This window comes from Scyliorhinus torazame, chromosome 4 (genome assembly GCF_047496885.1).
Source record: "Scyliorhinus torazame isolate Kashiwa2021f chromosome 4, sScyTor2.1, whole genome shotgun sequence".
NCBI classification, from domain to species: Eukaryota; Metazoa; Chordata; class Chondrichthyes; order Carcharhiniformes; family Scyliorhinidae; genus Scyliorhinus; species Scyliorhinus torazame.
The window spans coordinates 164,117,663-164,135,218 of NC_092710.1; the positions used below are offsets into that span (position 1 = coordinate 164,117,663).

The following is a 17,556-nucleotide window of genomic DNA, read 5'->3' on the forward strand; positions in this document are numbered from 1 at the left end:
AATGTTGATCTTCTGCAGTTTGCCAGTTGGCAGAAGTAATAATCTGGCAAACATATTATTTAAGGGATTGTTACATAGTCCAATCAAAGTACTTTCATAACTCTTGCCTAACACAGATACAACTCATAAGGCAGCACTTAATGATGAGCTGTAAAGGAGGCAAAACCGCTTAATTTCAAACTCTTCCCCCCTCCTGTTCTCTGGTTCACATCTCTTTACAGCAGGTGTACAACCTGACCACAGCTAAAGATCAGCCACCTTGATGAAAATTTTAAAAACCTATATTTGGGGACTCTCAGCAATCCAGTAACATGGTCAGCTTCACCCTTCATAGGAGCAGGCATGTTCTTGAGCCCACTTCCAACCCCATCTTCATGAAAATAGCCAAGGGTGGAAACAGAGGTGGGGATTCTGACCATCTTACTCAGAGCCACTTTTTTAGGTCCCGCCTCTGCTTGGCCCAATTAGATGATGAACATCCATCCCATATTTTCCAGTGGAGGCATTGCAGTGTCTCCACTGACAGGAGTGTGTCATTACAGCATAACAAGCTTACAGCAGAAATTTTCATTATAAGCGTAGACAAGTTATGAAAATTTATAAGGACAGAATGTATGACTTCAAAATGAAGCCTATGTTGCATCTGACTAGTGCCACACGCAGCACCAACATGTCCTAATTTGAACTTTGAACTAAATTTTATATTTTAAAACTAAACCTAAAAGACTGCAAAAGATGGCTGCCCAAGGGTCATCTGACTTGAAACCACTCCCCTGACTCAAGGGAACAATAGGACCATTCCAGATTGTTGTTGAATCAATACCTTTTCCTGGATCTAATCCAAATTGAAAAGTTCTTTCCAACTCTGAAGGTGATTGATATCTGCATGCACACCACTCTTTGTTTGTATAAAAGACTTTGAATTTCTGGCATAATGAAGCTACTTACCAAAAGTAATCGAACCAGCTGCAAGTCTGCCAAACAGCCAATGTAAGAAACAGCAATACCTTGAAAGTGTGAGATCATAAGATAGAGTATAACTCTTCGCAACATGTTCCAACTTTGAGTTCACCTGAGAACCAACCTCCAGGAAATTTGACGAGAAGAATCTTCTCAGCCTACTGAGAATCCTTCACTTTACCAGACTTTCCCATCAACTGAAAAGTTTCACCTTCATCTAAGAAAGTGCAGGCCTGCCATGAAAGAGAATGAGATAATTATTAGCTGTGACTGTATTTTTTTGACCTTCATCTGTATCTAATCTTTGTGTATGTGAGAGTTTGTAAAATGAGTGAATTAGACGTCACATTTTAAAATCCAGAGTAAGTCTGAGAAAATAAATAACCATCTTCCTGCTTGCTGCTGGAATTATTTAATTGGGGTACTCACTCTGAGGGTAAGAAAACACACATATATTACATACAAACATACTGATCACAGGTAGTCAATAGGACACTGTCATGATATTCAGGTAAACAACATGGTACAAACATACATACACACTGATGGACAGATCAACGGACCAATCAACACACACAACACCACAGCCAATCACAGGCAAGAGCAAACACACTACAAAACTGGGAACACAACACTTCCGGCTCATTCCAGCAGGAGACAGCTCAGGGCACAGAGCTCATAGCAAGCCACTCAGACATCCACCATGTGCTGAGTGCCACTCCAAGATAGTATTAGGAATAGGTCCACAGATTCAAGGGTTATGATCGAACCTCAGTAACCAGTTTACCACTGTAAATAAATGTTAGCAATAAAACTGAGTTGTACCATTCGCAACCGTGTTGGTTCGTCTGTGTAGCAGAGCACCCAACACATTATAGTACCAGGATTGGAACCCGGTAACTGTGGGACCTACCTACGAATCCTCAGGATTCTGCCATCCTGCGCCATGGACACCGTCAGCACGCCGCAGCCGCTACAAGTCGCTGGAAACCTCGGCGTCAATTGGAAACTGTTCAAACAGCGCTTCCAGCTCTTCCTGGAAGCCAACGAAAAGGAGAGCGCTTCGGACACCAGAAAGATCGCCATCCTCCTCTCCACGGCAGGTCAACACGTCATCCATGTCTACAACTCCCTGGTGTTCGCGGAAGGTGAGGATAAGTCCAAGTACAAGACGGTCCTTCTCAAGCTCGATCAACACTTCAACGTCGAGGTCAATGAGAGTTTCGAGAGGTATCTCTTCCAGCAGCGCCTGCAGGGTAAGGATGAGCCCTTTCAATCCTTCCTTACACACCTCCGTATCCTCGCGCAGTCCTGCGGTTACGACACCACCTCTGATTCAATGATTCGGGACCAGATTGTTTTTGGGGTCACCTCGGGCACCCTACGCCACCAGCTCCTGAAAATAAAAGGCCTCACCCTAGCCTCCGCAATCGAAGCCTGTGTCCTGCATGAAAACGGGACTAGCCGCTACTCCCAATTTCAAGCGGCCAAATCGGCGCGGCAGGCGTCCTACGAGGCCTCCCAGCCCGCGGCCCGGACGAGGGCGGCCATTTCGCGTGCTTTCCGAGGCCTCCCGCGTTTGTGCGCGCCAAAAAAGACGTCAACACGGCGGGACGTGATGCGCAGGCGCGCTCGCGCAAGACCGAACTGCGCATGCGCGGTGGCGCAACGAACGCCATGACGTCACGACATGCGGCAACTGCGGAGCTGCACATTTAAAGCGGCAATGTCCGGCAAGAAACCGACAATGCCTCCGCTGTGGCAAGGTGGGCCACTACGCTGCCTGCTGTCGAGCAGCTCAACCTGCCAATGTTCCCCAATTCCAACAACCTCGCAGGGACGTGCGGACCATTCAGCCTCCTTACTACGAGTCGTGCCCAGACGATATCCAGACCAGTGACACAGACGACCGGGACGCCTTCCGTGTTGCGGTCATTGATGGGAACCGAATGTCTCCAGCCAGGACCCACCAGCCGTTGCAAATGAACACTGTCAATCCGGGTGATGAATGGTGTGCCACCCTAACGGTCAACTGATCACCGATAACATTCCGTCTGGACACTGGCGCCTCCGCAAACTTCATAGCATGGTCAGCCTTCTACGCCATGAAGGTCAGACCACCAATTCGGCCATCCCGTTGCAAGATGGTCGACTACAATGGAAACGTTATTGTGGCTATGGGATCCTGCCAGCTCCAGGTGACACACAGCACACACACGGCCACACTCTCATTTGAAATAGTCGGATCATCAAAGGACTCCCTGCTAGGTGCACAGGCGTGCAAGGTTCTCCACCTCGTGCAACGGGTCCACGCTCTGTCTCCAGAAGGCACATCTGACTTCCCGGATGCAGAATTCAGGGCACAGCTCCAATCGCTCCTCGCCCACAACCAGGAGCATTCGAGGGCATAGGAACACTGCCCTACACCTACAGAATACGGCTCAAACCGGACGCCACCCCGTTCATTCACGCACCTCGCAGGGTCCCAGCGCCACTCAAAGACCGCCTCAAGCAGCAGCTGCAGGATCTCCAGGACCAAGGGGTACTATCCCGGGTCACGGAGCCCACGCCATGGGTCAGCTCCATGGTGTGTGTTAAGAAGCCCTCCGGCGAGCTCCGGATCTGCATTGATCCAAAAGACCTCAACAACAACATAATGAGGGAACACTACCCCATAGCCAAACGGGAAGAGATCGCGAGTGAAATGGCCCGGGCTAAAATCTTCACAAAACTGGATGCCTCGAAGGGTTTTTGGCAGATCCAACTGGATCAGTCCAGCCGAAAGCTGTGCACCTTCAACACCCCTTTCGGCAAGTTCTGCTATAACAGAATGCCATTTGGCATCATCTCGGCATCCGAGGTCTTTCACAGGATCATGGAGCAGATGATGGAGGGCATCGAAGGGGTGCGCGTCTACGTTGACGACGTCACCATCTGGTCCACCACACCACAGGAGCACATCAATCGTCGCCAGCGCGTCTTTGCGCGCATACGGGAAAACGGCCTGCGCCTCAACCGAGCCAAGTGTTTTTTTGGCCAAACCGAGCTGAAGTTTCTGGGGGACCACATATCCCAGTCAGGGGTCCGTCCGGATGCAGACAAGGTGAGCGCCATTACAGCCATGCCGCAGCCCGCAGACAAGAAAGCAGTGCTACGCTTCCTAGGCACGGTCAACTTCCTGGGGAAGTTCCTTCCCAACCTTGCTTCCCACACGACGGCTCTGCGCCACCTGGTCAAGAAGTCCACGGAGTTCCAGTGGCTGCCCGCACACCAGAAGGAATGGGAGGAGCTCAAAATTAAGCTCACCACAGCCCCGGTATTGGCGTTTTTCAACACATCTCGTGACACTAAAATTTCAACTGATGCCAGCCAGTCCGGCATTGGGGCGGTGCTCCTACAGCGGGATGACACTGTGTCATGGGCCCCGGTCGCCTATGCCTCACGGGCCATGACCCCCAGAGAACAGCGCTACATGCAGATCGAAAAGGAGTGCCTGGGTTTGCTAACCGGAATAGACAAGTTCCATGACTACGTGTATGGTCTCTCCCAGTTTACCGTTGAGACTGACCATCGCCCCCTGGTCAGCATCATACATAAGGACCTGAACGAGATGACCCCTCGCCTCCAGCGCATCCTACTTAAACTCAGGAGGTATGACCTCCATCTGGTCTACACCCCGGGAAAGGACCTTATCATTGTGGATGCCCTATCTAGAGCAGTGAGCACACCGCCCGACTCGGAGGGGTTCGTCTGTCAGGTCGAAGCGCAGGTGGCCTTCACATCGGCAAATCTGCCAGCGGATGACTCGCCTGGCCCGTATTCACCGGGAGACTGCGGCTGACCCCCTTCTACAACGTGTGATGCGCCACATGACGGGAGGGTGGCTCAAAGGACAGTGCCCGCACTTCTACAATGTCCGAGACGACTTGGCCGTCATTGATGGTGTCTTCCTAAAGCTGGACCGGATTGTGATTCCGCACAGCATTCACAAGCTGGTCCTCGACTACACGAAGGCCATCTGGGGGTCGAGAAGTGCAGACGGAGGGCCCGAGAGGCGGTATACTGGCCGGGCATTAGTGATGACATTGCCAATATGGTGCTCAACTGCCCCACCTGCCAAAGGTTTCAACCGGCGCAACCTCCTGAGACGCTTCAGCCCCGTGAGCTGGTGACATCCCCCTGGACGAAGGTGGGTGTGGACCACTTTCACGCGCTCGGCAGGGACTATGTAATCGTCATTGATTACTTTTCAAACTATCCAGAGGTCATAAGCCTGCACAATTTGACATTGCCCGCTGTCATAAGGGCCTGCAAACACCTTCGCTCGCCACGGCATTCCGATTACTGTCATGTCGGACAATGGGCCCTGTTTTGCCAGTCAGGAATGGTCGTCCTTTGCTGCTTCATATGGCTTCACACACGTGACGTCCAGCCCTCTGCATCCCCAGTCCAATGGAAAGGCGGAGAAGTGCGTTCACATCGTCAAGCGGCTCCTCTGCAAGGCCGCTGCTGCCGGATCAGATTTCTGCCTAGCCCTGCTAGCCTATCGCTCGGCCCCACTAGCCACTGGCCTCTCACCAGCCCAGCTGTTGATGGGTCGCACCCTCAGGACCACTGTGCCATCCATTCTGGTACCCACAACCAACCATGCTCCGGTACTACACAGAATGCAACAGCAGCGCGTTCGCCAGAAGGTGGCATATGACACATGGGCAACTGATCTTCCCGCCCTGGCGCTTGGAGACGACGTCCGCATCCATCTACCAGAAGGTGGCTGGTCAGCACCTGCCGAGTTCTCCGACGCGTGGCTCCCCGTTCGTTCCTGGTTCGCATGCCTGATGGATCCATTCGCAGGCGCAATCGCCGGGCTCTTCGTCTACTTCCACGCTCGCTACGGGAACTTACACCGGTACCACGCCCTCCTGTTGTTCCTGATGTCGACTTTGTGGAGCTTCCTGCCACCAAGCCCCTTCCGTCGCCGCCCCTGGCCAAGCCCATTCCTCAGCCGGTGGATCCTGACCCACCCTTGAGGCAGTCAACCCGAATTTGTCGTCTACCTACTAGACTGGACTTATGAGCCTGTTTGTACATTGAACTCGTAATACCACTGTGTTAATATGTTTCTGTTCTTCCTTGTCGTTACAGGAGTTCATTTTGTCGTTCAACATTTCCCAGTTCTTTGTTTATGATACAACCTCGTTGCTACGTCGCACCCGACATCGCCCCTTGTATATCGTTTAGCCCCATGTACATGCTGTAGATATTGCACACACGCATTCAGCTGCACTCAGTACACTTCTCTATTTATAACCACATAGGCACATGTTCTTGTAAAAAAAGGGGGGATGCCATGATATTCAGGTAAACATCATGGTACAAACATACATACACACTGATGGACAGATCAACGGACCAATCAACACACACAACACCACAGCCAATCACAGGCAAGAGCATACACACTATAAAACGGGGAACACAACACTTCCCACGCATTCCAGCAAGAGACAGCTCAGGGCACAGAGCTCACAGCAAGCCACTCAGACATCCACCATGTGCTGAGCGCCACTCCAAGATAGTGTTAGGAATAGGTCCACAGATTCAAGGGTTATGATCGAACCTCAGTAACCAGTTTACCACTGTAAATCTATGTTAGTAATAAAACTGAGTTGTACCATTCGCAACCGTGTTGGTTCGTTTGTGTAGCAGAGCACCCAACACATCAGACACTAGTTGAGGATGACCTAACGGAAAGGCTTCTGGGCAGGATTCACCACCCAGTCCGCCACTTGCTTTTTGGCTGCAGAGGCAGCCCGCCAGCATGATTTTCCTGGTCCTGCCATTGTCAACGGGATTTCCCGTTAACTGCACCCCTCGTCGCCGGGAAACCCATGTCCCATTGGTAGAACAGGAATATTCCACGGGCGTGAACAGCTGGTAATTCCGCCCTCTTAAGTGTAATCTGTGGCGGGACTTGCTGGGAGTTTCCCGACAGCTGTCGGCGGTTCCCACTGCTATCTAGCCATACTTAGTCACGTCTTTGGGCCCTGTGGGGTTTCTTCCCGGTTTAGCACACACTAAGGTCAGGATTTACTGACCACCCCGCCACGTGTATTTTGGCGGCGGAGGTGGCCTGCCAGCGGGATCTACTGACCCCGCCGTTGTCCACGGGATTTCCTGGTGGCAGCGTCCCTCGTTGCTGAGAAACCCGTGTGCACTTCCGCTTGTGACCATGGAGTGATTGGTCACATAAAGGGCTGTTCCTGTTCAAAGTCACAGAAAAGGGCTTGTTTTACCCAGATCCGGGTGGAATTTTGATGAAAAGGCGTAGGTGAATGTTAGAGGAGTAGTTAACCCTGGAATGGTATGTCTTCTGATCACCGGACCCGGCAGAAAACAGTGAGAAGTTTGGCTGGAAAGTTGAAACAGTCTAGTGTTTCACAGACAGTCTCTTCCAGCATGCAGGCGGGGGAGGGGCAAGCTGTAAGGCCCCAAATACAGGAACTGATGACTTTTATCAAGGAGGAATTCCATAAACAGAGGAAAGAAATACATGAGGATCATGCCAAGGCCATTGCAGAAGCTGTGGCACCCCTGAAAAGTACTTTGGAGCGGATGGAGAGGTGTTTGGAGGTGCAGGGGTCACAGATTCGGAAGATTGAAGGAGTGATCGCGGACCACAGCGATCGTGTGTTGGCTCTGGAGGTGGAGGTAAAATGCTGAGGGCAAAGGTGGAGGAGCAGGTGAATGCGTCGGGAAGGCAGAACCTGCAAATAGTGGGCCTGCCTGAAGGAGTGGAAGGTGTGAATGCCACGAGGTACGTCTCAAAGATGCTGGAGGGGCTGGTGGCAGAAGGGGTGCTAGATAAGGCCCCTGATGTGGACTGAGTGCATAGGTCTCTGAGGCAAAAGCCTAGAGCTGGAGCTGCAGCGGGCGGTGATCGCGAGACTCCAAAGATTTTTCACTCGGGGTTTGATTTGAAATCGAGGGGTGTGGCAATTTTAATGAGCAAAAAAATGGTATTTGTGAGTGCGAAGGAGGTGAGGGATCCAGGTGGGAGATATGTGATTGTGAGTAGGGTATTGGAAGTGTTGGTAAATGTGTATGCCCCAAATCGGGATGATGTGGGTTTTATGGGGGCCACGTACAGTTGATCATGGGAGGTGATTTTAACTGTGTCCTGGAGCAGAGGGTGGATAGATCGAGCCCCAGGTCGATGGGTAGGGTACGAATGGCAAGGGAGCTGGGGGGCTTTATGGAGAAGATGGGTATGGTGGATCCATGGCGCTTTCAGAGCCCAGGTGAAAGGGAGTATTCCTTCTTTTCACACATCGATAAGGTGTATAAGGATTGATTACTTTGTAGTGAGTCGGGAGATTTTGGTTGGGGTGGAGGGGGCAGAGTATGCGGGGATAGTTATCTCGGACCATGCGCCCCACTGGCTGGATATTCGGTTCAGTACGGGACGAGAGCAGAGGCCGGGGTGGAGGTTTGACTCGGGGTTGTTGGCAGATGGAGGTTTTTGTGATAAGGTGCAGTTGGCGATTCGGGATTATGTGGAGTTGATCAGAATGGGGAGATGTCGGCATGCATTTTTTGGGAAGCACTGAAGGCAGTGGTCCGGGGAGAAATTATCTCATTTACAGTTCGTGCGAATAAGGAAAGGAAGACGGATCATGACCGTCTAGTGAGCGAGATAGTGGAGGTGGACAGGGAATATTTGAGGGTGCCCACCGTGGAGGGATTGGCGAGGAGGAAAATGTTGCAGGGACAATTTGACAGGCTGACAACGGGGAGGGCGGTAGGGCAACTGTGTAGGGCAAGAGGGGTGCAATAGGAGTATGGGGAGAAGGCGAGCCGCATGCTGGTGCACCAGCTGCGGAGGCAGTCTGCGTCCAGGGAAATATTGAAGATCCGGACTGGGGCTGGGGAAGTGGTGTCAGAGCCAGGGAAGGTAAATGAGGCATTTAGAGAGTATTACCAGGGCCTTTATGAGGCAGACCCAGGAGGGGGTGGTTTCTGGGCAAGCTGGAATTTCCCCAGGTGGAGGAAGCAAAGAGGCAGGCGTTGGAGGAACATCTGGGGCTGAGGGAGGTGCTGGATAGTATCAGGGGTATGAAGTCGGGGAAGGCCCCTGGGCCGGATGGGTACCCGGCAGAATTTTATGAGGAATTTGCGGCGGACCTGGCACCACATCTGTTGGGGGCGTTTAATGAAGCACTGGAGAAGGGGAAGTTGCCGGAGACAATGAAGCAGGCAGTAATCACACTAATCCTAAAAGAAGGGAAGGATCCGGTGGAATGTGGGTCGTATAGACCCATATCACTATTGAACACGGATGTGAAAGTATTGGCTAAGTTGTTGGCGGGGAGGATGGAGGATTGTGTCCCGGGGGTGGTTGCAGAAGATTGAACAGACTTCATGAAGGGCAGGCAGCTCGCGAGTAATATAAGACGGCTGTTGAATGTGGTGATGAATCCGTTGAAAGCTCTGGTACCGGACGTGGTGGTGTCCATGGACGCGGAGAAAGCATTTGATCGGGTGGAGTGGCGGTACTTGTTTGAAGTTTCGTGAGGGTTTGGACCGAGATTTGTGGCATAAGTGCGGTTGCTGTATGTGGTGCCAAGAGCGAGGCTGAGGACGAATGAGATGAGCTCACGAAGCTTTGACTTCCACAGGGGTATGAGGCAGGGGTGCCTGCTGTCGCTGCTGCTGTTTGCGCTGGCCGTAGATCCATTGGCAATGGCTCTCATGGGGTCGTCAGAGTGGCAGGGGATAATGAGGGGAAAGAGGGAGCATCGGGTGTTGCTCTATGCTGATGACCTCTTGCTGTATGTTTCGGATCCGTTGGAGAGTATGGGAAGCATTATGGGCCGGTTTGGAGGGTTCTCGGGATACAAGCTGAATGTAGGGAAAAGCGAGGTATTCCCCGTGAATGCACTGGCACAGCGGGCTAATTTAGGGGGGGATGCCATTTACGGTAGAGAGGGATAGGTTTAGGCACTTTGGGATTCAGGTAGCAAGGGAATGGACGGGGCTCCATAAGTGGAACTTAACGAAGCTGGTGGAGGAGGCCAGGTAGGATCTTAAGAGGTGGGATACACTGCACTTACCGTTGGCGGGGAGGGTCCAAGTGGTGAAAATGAATATTCTACCGAGGTTCTTTTTTATCTTTCAGGCTCTCCCGATCTTTATACCAAAGGCCTTTTTTCGGAAAGTGGACACAATCATCTATGACTTTGTATGGGCGGCGAAGGTGCCGAGGGTGGGGAGGACCCTGCTACAGAGGCAGAGGCAGCAGGGGGGGTTGGCATTGCCAAAATTGCTTCATTATTATTGAGCGGTGAATGTGGACAAGGTGCGGCGGTGGTGGGAAGGAGAAGGGGTAAAATGGATTAGGATGGAGGAGGAATCTTGTAAGGGGTCTAGTTTGAGGGCTATGGTGACAGCAGCATTGCCAATGGCTCCGAGTAGGTATTCAGGGAACCCAGTGGTGCAGTCCATGGGGAAGATATGGAATCAGCTGAGGAGGCATTTTAGGGTGGAAGGGTTGTCGGTGCTAACGCCGCTGTGTGAGAACCATGGGCTTGTGCCGGGGGGGATGGTTAGTGTATACAGGAGGTGGAGGGAAGTGGGGCTGGTCAAGGTATGGGATTTGTATTTGGAGTAAGGGTTCACCAGTCTGGAGGAGCTAAGGGAGAGGGTAGAGCTGCCGAGGGGTAGTGAGTTCAAGTATCTACAGGTTAGGAACTTTGCACGAAAGGTCTGGAAGGGGTTCCCTAGATTGCCGGGATACATCCTGCTGGAGCGACTGCTGCTTCCGGATGTGGAAGGGGAGGGAAGAATTGGGGATATATATAAGTGGCTGGGGGAGCAGGGAGGCGAGCGGGTGGTGAAGATCAAGGAGAAATGGGAAGCGGAGTTGGGAATGGAGATCAATTGGGGAGTATGGAGTGAGGCACTGCGAAGCGTAAACAGGACCTCTTGTGCAAGGATGAGCCTGATACAGTTTAACGTGGTGCACAGGGTACATATGACTCGGGCGATAATGAGTGGGTTCTTTCAGGGGGTAGCAGCTGAGTGCGAGAGGTGTGGGCGGGGGCCAGCGAATCATACGCACATGTTTTGGGGTTGTGAAAAATTGGGAAGATTCTGGGTGGGAGTGTTCGTAGTCTTAGCCAGGATAGTGGAGGAGGGAGTGGACCCGGATCCTTTGGTGGCGATATTTGGGGTTTCAGAGAAGCCGGAGCTCATGGAAAGGAGGAAGGCCAATGTCATGGCTTTCGCCTCTCTGATTGCACGGCGACACATTTTGCTGGAGTGGCGGTCGGCATCACCACCGTGGGTAGCAGCAAGGTTGGGTGACCTGTACGACTTCCTGCGGTTAGAGAAGATAAAGTATGAGTCAAGGGGCTCAGCAAGGGAGTTTGAGAAAATGTGGGGGATATTTGTGACCGTGTTTGAGGAGCTGTTCTTCGCAGGTGGGGGGGGGGGGGGGGGGGGGTGATGGGGAGGGGGAGGTGAAAAAGGAGAAAAATCTGTACAAACCGTATAGTTAATTGTTGGGAAGAATGTTTCCCAGGGTGTTTATGCTGTAACCTACTTTGATACAAGTTTGAATAAAATGCGTTTAAAAAAAAAAGAAACCCATGTGCTGGTGTGGGACGGAATTTCCGTCACCGTGAACGGCCAGTAAATCCCACCCTTAGAATTTTTTTCAGCACTGGGGAGCTGGCCAGACCAAAGATTGACCACCATTTTGAAAGGGTGCCCCGATCTCTAAGTGGGCTTGTGGGTCCCCCCACCCATGGGGAACGTCACCACCCACACACATGGGCATTGCCCCACACCCCTCCAAGTGTTGACGCTGCTATGATTTCGCTGAGGGCCTCCCCCCCATTCAGGCCTTCTCACGACCCCATTTGAGCCCTCAATTCCAGGACCCCCAGCCTTCACACTCCCAACCTTTCAGAGGCCCCTTCATATTTACCCTGCACCCCCCCCACCCTTCATACAACTCCTCCACCCTCCTTTCATGGGCACAGCCCCCCCTCAGACTCTGACCCTGGCATTGAAGCATCTTGGCACTGCCACACTGGCACCCTGGAAATCTCTTACTAGGTGGCAGTGCTAAGGTACCAGCCTGGCAGTGCCAAGGTTTGCACATTCCAGGGGGAGTGTCAGGGGCCACCTTTCCCAATCCCAGACCAGCAAGTGGCCTCCCATGGCCCCCTGTCCTCCCAGGTGCCGTGATGCCTGGTCCAAGTTTGTGTGGACCAGTACTAATCAGCGCTAGCATGACCACTCGCTGGGGCGCTGGTTAGATGATGGGAGGCTTTTAGATAGGAGGTCCTTCCCGTTAATCGGATGGAGATTGGCATTAATTGGTAATTCTTAGTTTCTTGCGATGCCAAGGCAGGCCTGGATCTCGCCAACGGGAACGGGCTGGTTAGATTAGAAACCAATTGGCACATGGCACGGTTCCCGATTTCAGACTCTCCTGCAATCCACCCGGTTCGCTTGGATTTGCGCCGGACACAACACAACTGTTAAATCACGCCCTTTATCTCCTGTTTTCCAAGCTCTCTTCATCTGAAAACGGCAATTGACTTTTGACTTCCCATGGGAGATTGGACAGTGATATATACAATTAATGTTGAAATGCCATATACAGCGTACAGATTAACTTAAAGTACCCTCGACATTAATACTAACTACAATACAATATCATTTGTCAGGCAGCCCAGTTCCTTATTTTATTCATACCACCTGAATTAATGGAATAGCATTTCCTTTGCATTTGTTACCAAGTTTTAGCAACCATTTTCCATCACATGTTTTCATTGCACATTCTATGTGGCACAGATGGAATTGTTGCACTGAAAATAATAAAGCTTCTAGATTTACATTTTTGAATGATAATTTTTAAATGGAGCATTTTTACTTTGCATGTGTCTGAATAGTTCTTTTTTTAAACATAATGGCTGCCAAACAAGAATGCTATAAATAACAAGCTTATTTTTTGAGAAAGGGTAGCGTTTCATCAACCTGTTTTGCAACATGCTGGTTGACAGTGTATTGCAAGAAGTAAACTACAACTGACAACAATTCAATTTTGTTCCATTAAACCGGAGCTAAGATACTCTGCAGTGAATCTGAGGCTGTTTACAGCCGGAGTCTGTGCAACAGTAATCTAGATCAATCACAGTTATGGACATGCAGCAGAGCATGATGCAGTTTGTTTGGCTGCCCTCTGTAATTATTCGAAACAAACTCTTTTACGGCAATGTGAATAAGGCTAGATTCACTTGGAGTTTTCTGGGGAATTAAGTTGGATCAGGCACATCTGTAAAATCTGGCTATGCATTTCCCAATCTACTTTGTTGAAAATCAAAGTAGATTAAGTTAATTTAGGGCCAGTTGCTGCCAAGCTCACGGCTCTCCTACGAACAGCTACAAGATGCTTCTGATTTGTGGATCAGCTGCACATCTATATTGGTAGCTTAAGGTGATATTGCGTCTGCATTCCACTTTCGCCTTTTAGAAACCAGCTATTCCCTCTTGTGCGTACAATCTTATGGGTCAACCTGCTGATAGGGACCCTTGAGTAGTGCAGTAAGAACCTCACTCAGACCACTGCTCTCTTCCCTTTTAAATACAACTGAAATATGACTTGCAAAGCAAAATGCATTATATTCACCTGTTACCCAAAAGTGAACAACAAACATTTTGATTTTTAGATTTATTAAAACCAATGAAAAATATTGTTTATAATGTGTAAGCAAATAATTTTTCAACAGGCTAAGGTAGAAAAAAATAACCATGCATCACATTCTTATAATATATTTAATTTAATTTATTTTACTGTAATAGCACTGCAATTTAATAACTGAAATCTTGTAAAAAAAAATAATTGCATAAACATTTTGTAAACCAAGAGCTGGATTCTCTGACTGCACCCAGCGATTGGAGAATCCAGCCCGAGGTCAATGGACTTTTCCACTGTCCACGTCTCGCCCATGTCGATCTTGTGGCGGGTGGGGTGGAAGAATCCAGACCCAAGTCAATGGAAGTCAATGCTGGAATAGAGCAATTTACAGTGTTCAGCATACTCAGTTTGGGTCAGGTACATGTAAACTTCAGAAGCTTCCTCTCCAACTTTCGCCTAACAAATAACTATAAATAAAATAAATAACCTTTATTGTCACAAGTAGGCTTACATTAACACTGCAGTGAAGTTACTGTGAAAAGCCCTTAGTCGCCACATTCCGTGACGTGTTCATGTACACAGAGGGGAGAATTCAGAATTCTCAGCTGGTACAGGAATTGAACCCGTGCACCACAAACCAGCTGTCTAGCCCACTGAGCTAAACCAGCCCTCATATCAAGGTGAATATTTATTGTCAGACATTAACCATTAGAAAGTCAAGCTCTGCCATAACTTAAATGGGTGAAAATAGGTTTTTACTCTTGGTGCAATTGTCACTATTGTTCCTTGTATACTGAAGATGCCAGGTATTATAATTATATTTGCACATTATTTTGACCTTTTCTTTCTCTATCACCTTACTGATTCTCATTTACATCATCTTAATGAATGAAATGAATCATTCGCCATTGGAAAATTGAAACTGTAAAAATAAATAGCATCTGCTTTCAGACGTCATATCTGGTGTTTGAAAATCATGAATTAAAATGATTATTAATTAGCTGTTTAAATGTTGTGCCATGTCTTTTCAGGGACAATGGGGAAACAAAACAGCAAACTTGCCCCTGAGGTCATGGAGGATCTGGTGAAGAACACAGAATTTAATGAACACGAACTCAAACAGTGGTACAAAGGATTTCTTAAAGACTGTCCTACTGGCAGACTGAACCTGGATGAATTCCAACAGCTCTATGTAAAGGTAGATGTATTTTCAAGTATACATCAATTTTGCTCAGTGACCTTATTCTGAGGGTTGAAACAACGCAGCTGATACAACATAAATTTCCTATCAGTAAAACATGTCAGGGAAAGATTTAATCTATTTGCAACTTTATAATGATTCATTAGACAGTTCTTTATATTGACTTTGACAATTTCACCATGCACAGCAAACTATCAACCTGACCCAATGTTATTGTTTAAATTGATTTACAAATATCTAAGACTCAGACAAGTCGGTTCATTGCGAGGTATGGAATGTATAAACAAACATTTTGTATCACTGGCGAGAAATTGTTCTAGGATTCTACCAATTCTTTGCTGTAACTTCACCAGCCCCCAGTGATGTTGGAGTCTGATGGAATCTTGGTGTTTTTTTTATCAGACACTCTGAATTTGATATCTGTTGCATGGAGTTGTTGTGAATCGTAGCTGTTGATTGGAAATTGTTACGTGTGCAACCTCTTTCCAAAGAAATATGTAAACATATTGCACTTGTGGGGCCCACACTGAGGCTGCCCTGTTGATTTTTCTGCATAAGCCTAATCCAGGCCCGGATTTTCCAGCCATTCCCGCCGGTGGGACCTTCTGGAAAATGGCGTGCTGCCTTTCACGGCGGGTTGTGCGGAAAGTCCTGCCCCCAGTCTTTGCCCCAAGAAATCTGTCAAAGTGCTGGGCTTCAGGGAGAATTCTACTATCAACAAAAGCTGTGAGCCTCAAGGTATTATTGAATTCTACCATAATTAACTGAACAAAAATGTTTTGGTCGTACTTTGTGTTGGAAGTGTCATGTGAGAGTACCTTTAAGAAATGGGTGTTTATAAATGGGTATGTATATAAATATCTGTAGTGAGAGTACCTTTAAGAAATGGGTGTTTACTACTGCAGTGATGTCAGAGTGTGGGTGGAGCTGGGCTGTCTGTCAGCTTTTTACTTTCGTTTTAGGCTGTTTGCTGCAGGATGTGTTTTAGTTTCGTTTTCAGTGTTGGAGCTGAAGCCAGACCAAGTAGGTGTACTGCTGTTCTCTCTACCATCAAAAGACTATCTCTTGATCATTTGGTGAATTCAGAATTATAAATGTTTTCAGTAGTGACTTCAACCTGATGTGCTTCTGTTCAAGGTTTTGTTTTTAAGTTGCATGGATGTTAAAAGGAAAGCTTAAAGGATTACTTAGTTTTGTAGTCTTTGGGGGTTGTATTTGAATTAATGGTTGCTAAGGTGTTCACTGTACGTTTTAAAAAGGTTAACTTGAGTTCATAGAATAAACCTTGTTTTGCTTTGAAAAATACTTTTCCATTTCTGCTGTACCACACCTGTAGAGTGGGCCGTGTGCTCCCCATTCCACAATCTATTAAAAGTTGTGGGTCATGATACATTTTGGGGTTCTCTAAACCCTGGCCGATAACATTACTCATAGCGAGAGGAAAAGTATGTCTGACAGCCCAATGCAATGGCAAGAAGGACAGTCTAGAGATCCAGATCATAGATGGGACAAAGTGGCCACTCATTTCCGGTGAAACAAATATAAAGCTTGGAATGCTAACCCCGAATATGCCAACAAGGATTCACAATGTGTCACAGCACGCAAAATCATCGACAGCAGAAAAGATATTGAAGAATACAAAGATGATTTTATAGAGTTGGGACGTCAACCAGGAGAAGTAGAAGATGAGAGTGTAAGACCAATTCAGCATCTGCCAAGAGTCCCAGCTACCCTCAAGTCCAGCCTAAACCTCAAGATTGAAGAGCTGTAAAAGAGGGTAGTAATTAATAAAGTGACAACTCCCACAGATTAGCAACAAGGTAGCAGTGAAACAACCTGGGAAGTTGTGAGTACACTTAGTCCCAAAGGATCAAAAGAAACTACTGGAGGTCTCACTACCTCTTGCCAATCATCAAATGAATGTTGCCGCAACTCGCCAAGTTAAAGATATTCACAGCACTAAATTTGAAGAATGGGCACTGGAAAGTGAAGTTGGATGAAAGCTGCAGCTTTCTAACAACATTCTTTTTTTATAAGGATGCCATTCAGGAGGTACAGATTGATGCACATGTCATTTAGCATTTCCACAGCTCCAGAAGAGACAGGCAGTCAGTGATCTTCCCAGAGTGGGCACCACAGCGGATGATCTACTAGTCTATGGAAGAAGCCATAGCTGACCATGATCACAATTTAATACAACTGCTGGAGAGAGCTCACCAGGTGAATCTGAAACTGAACAAGAAAACATTGCAACTGAAGATGCCTGAAGTCAAGTACAGAGGTCATGTATTGGCAGAAAAAGGTCTGGATCCTGACAAGGTGAGAGCTGTAGCAATGATGCAGCGAGCGACAGTAGTTAAAGCAGTGCGATGATTTGTTGTGTTTGTGAACTATTTAGCAAACATTTTTCTAAGTTATCAGAGAGTGTGAACCATTACGCAAGGAGATGTTGTGGTATTGGGGACCTGAACAAGAAATTGTGTTCACCAAAATCAAACAACTAGTGAAGACAATTCTTAAAAAACTTGATTTATGAGATATGGGTGTCGCTGGTTAGGCCATCATTTATTACCCATCCCTAGGTGCCCTTCAGAAGGTGGTAGTGAGCTGCCTTTTGGAACCTCTGCAGTCCCTGAATTGCAGGTTCACCCACAGTGCTGTTAGGGAGGGAATTCCAAGATTTTGA

General features: G+C 48.4%; 1 protein-coding gene across 1 annotated transcript in view; it reads left to right on the plus strand.

The window, feature by feature from the left end:
• Nucleotides 1-17,556, plus strand: part of LOC140410569 (visinin-like protein 1) — a 217,246-nt gene that overhangs the window by 55,959 nt on the left and 143,731 nt on the right. The window contains exon 2 of the mRNA XM_072498828.1: nucleotides 14,701-14,867. Coding sequence (XP_072354929.1) covers nucleotides 14,706-14,867 — 162 coding nt within the window. The 5' untranslated portion in view covers nucleotides 14,701-14,705. The remainder of the gene's footprint in view (nucleotides 1-14,700; nucleotides 14,868-17,556) is intronic.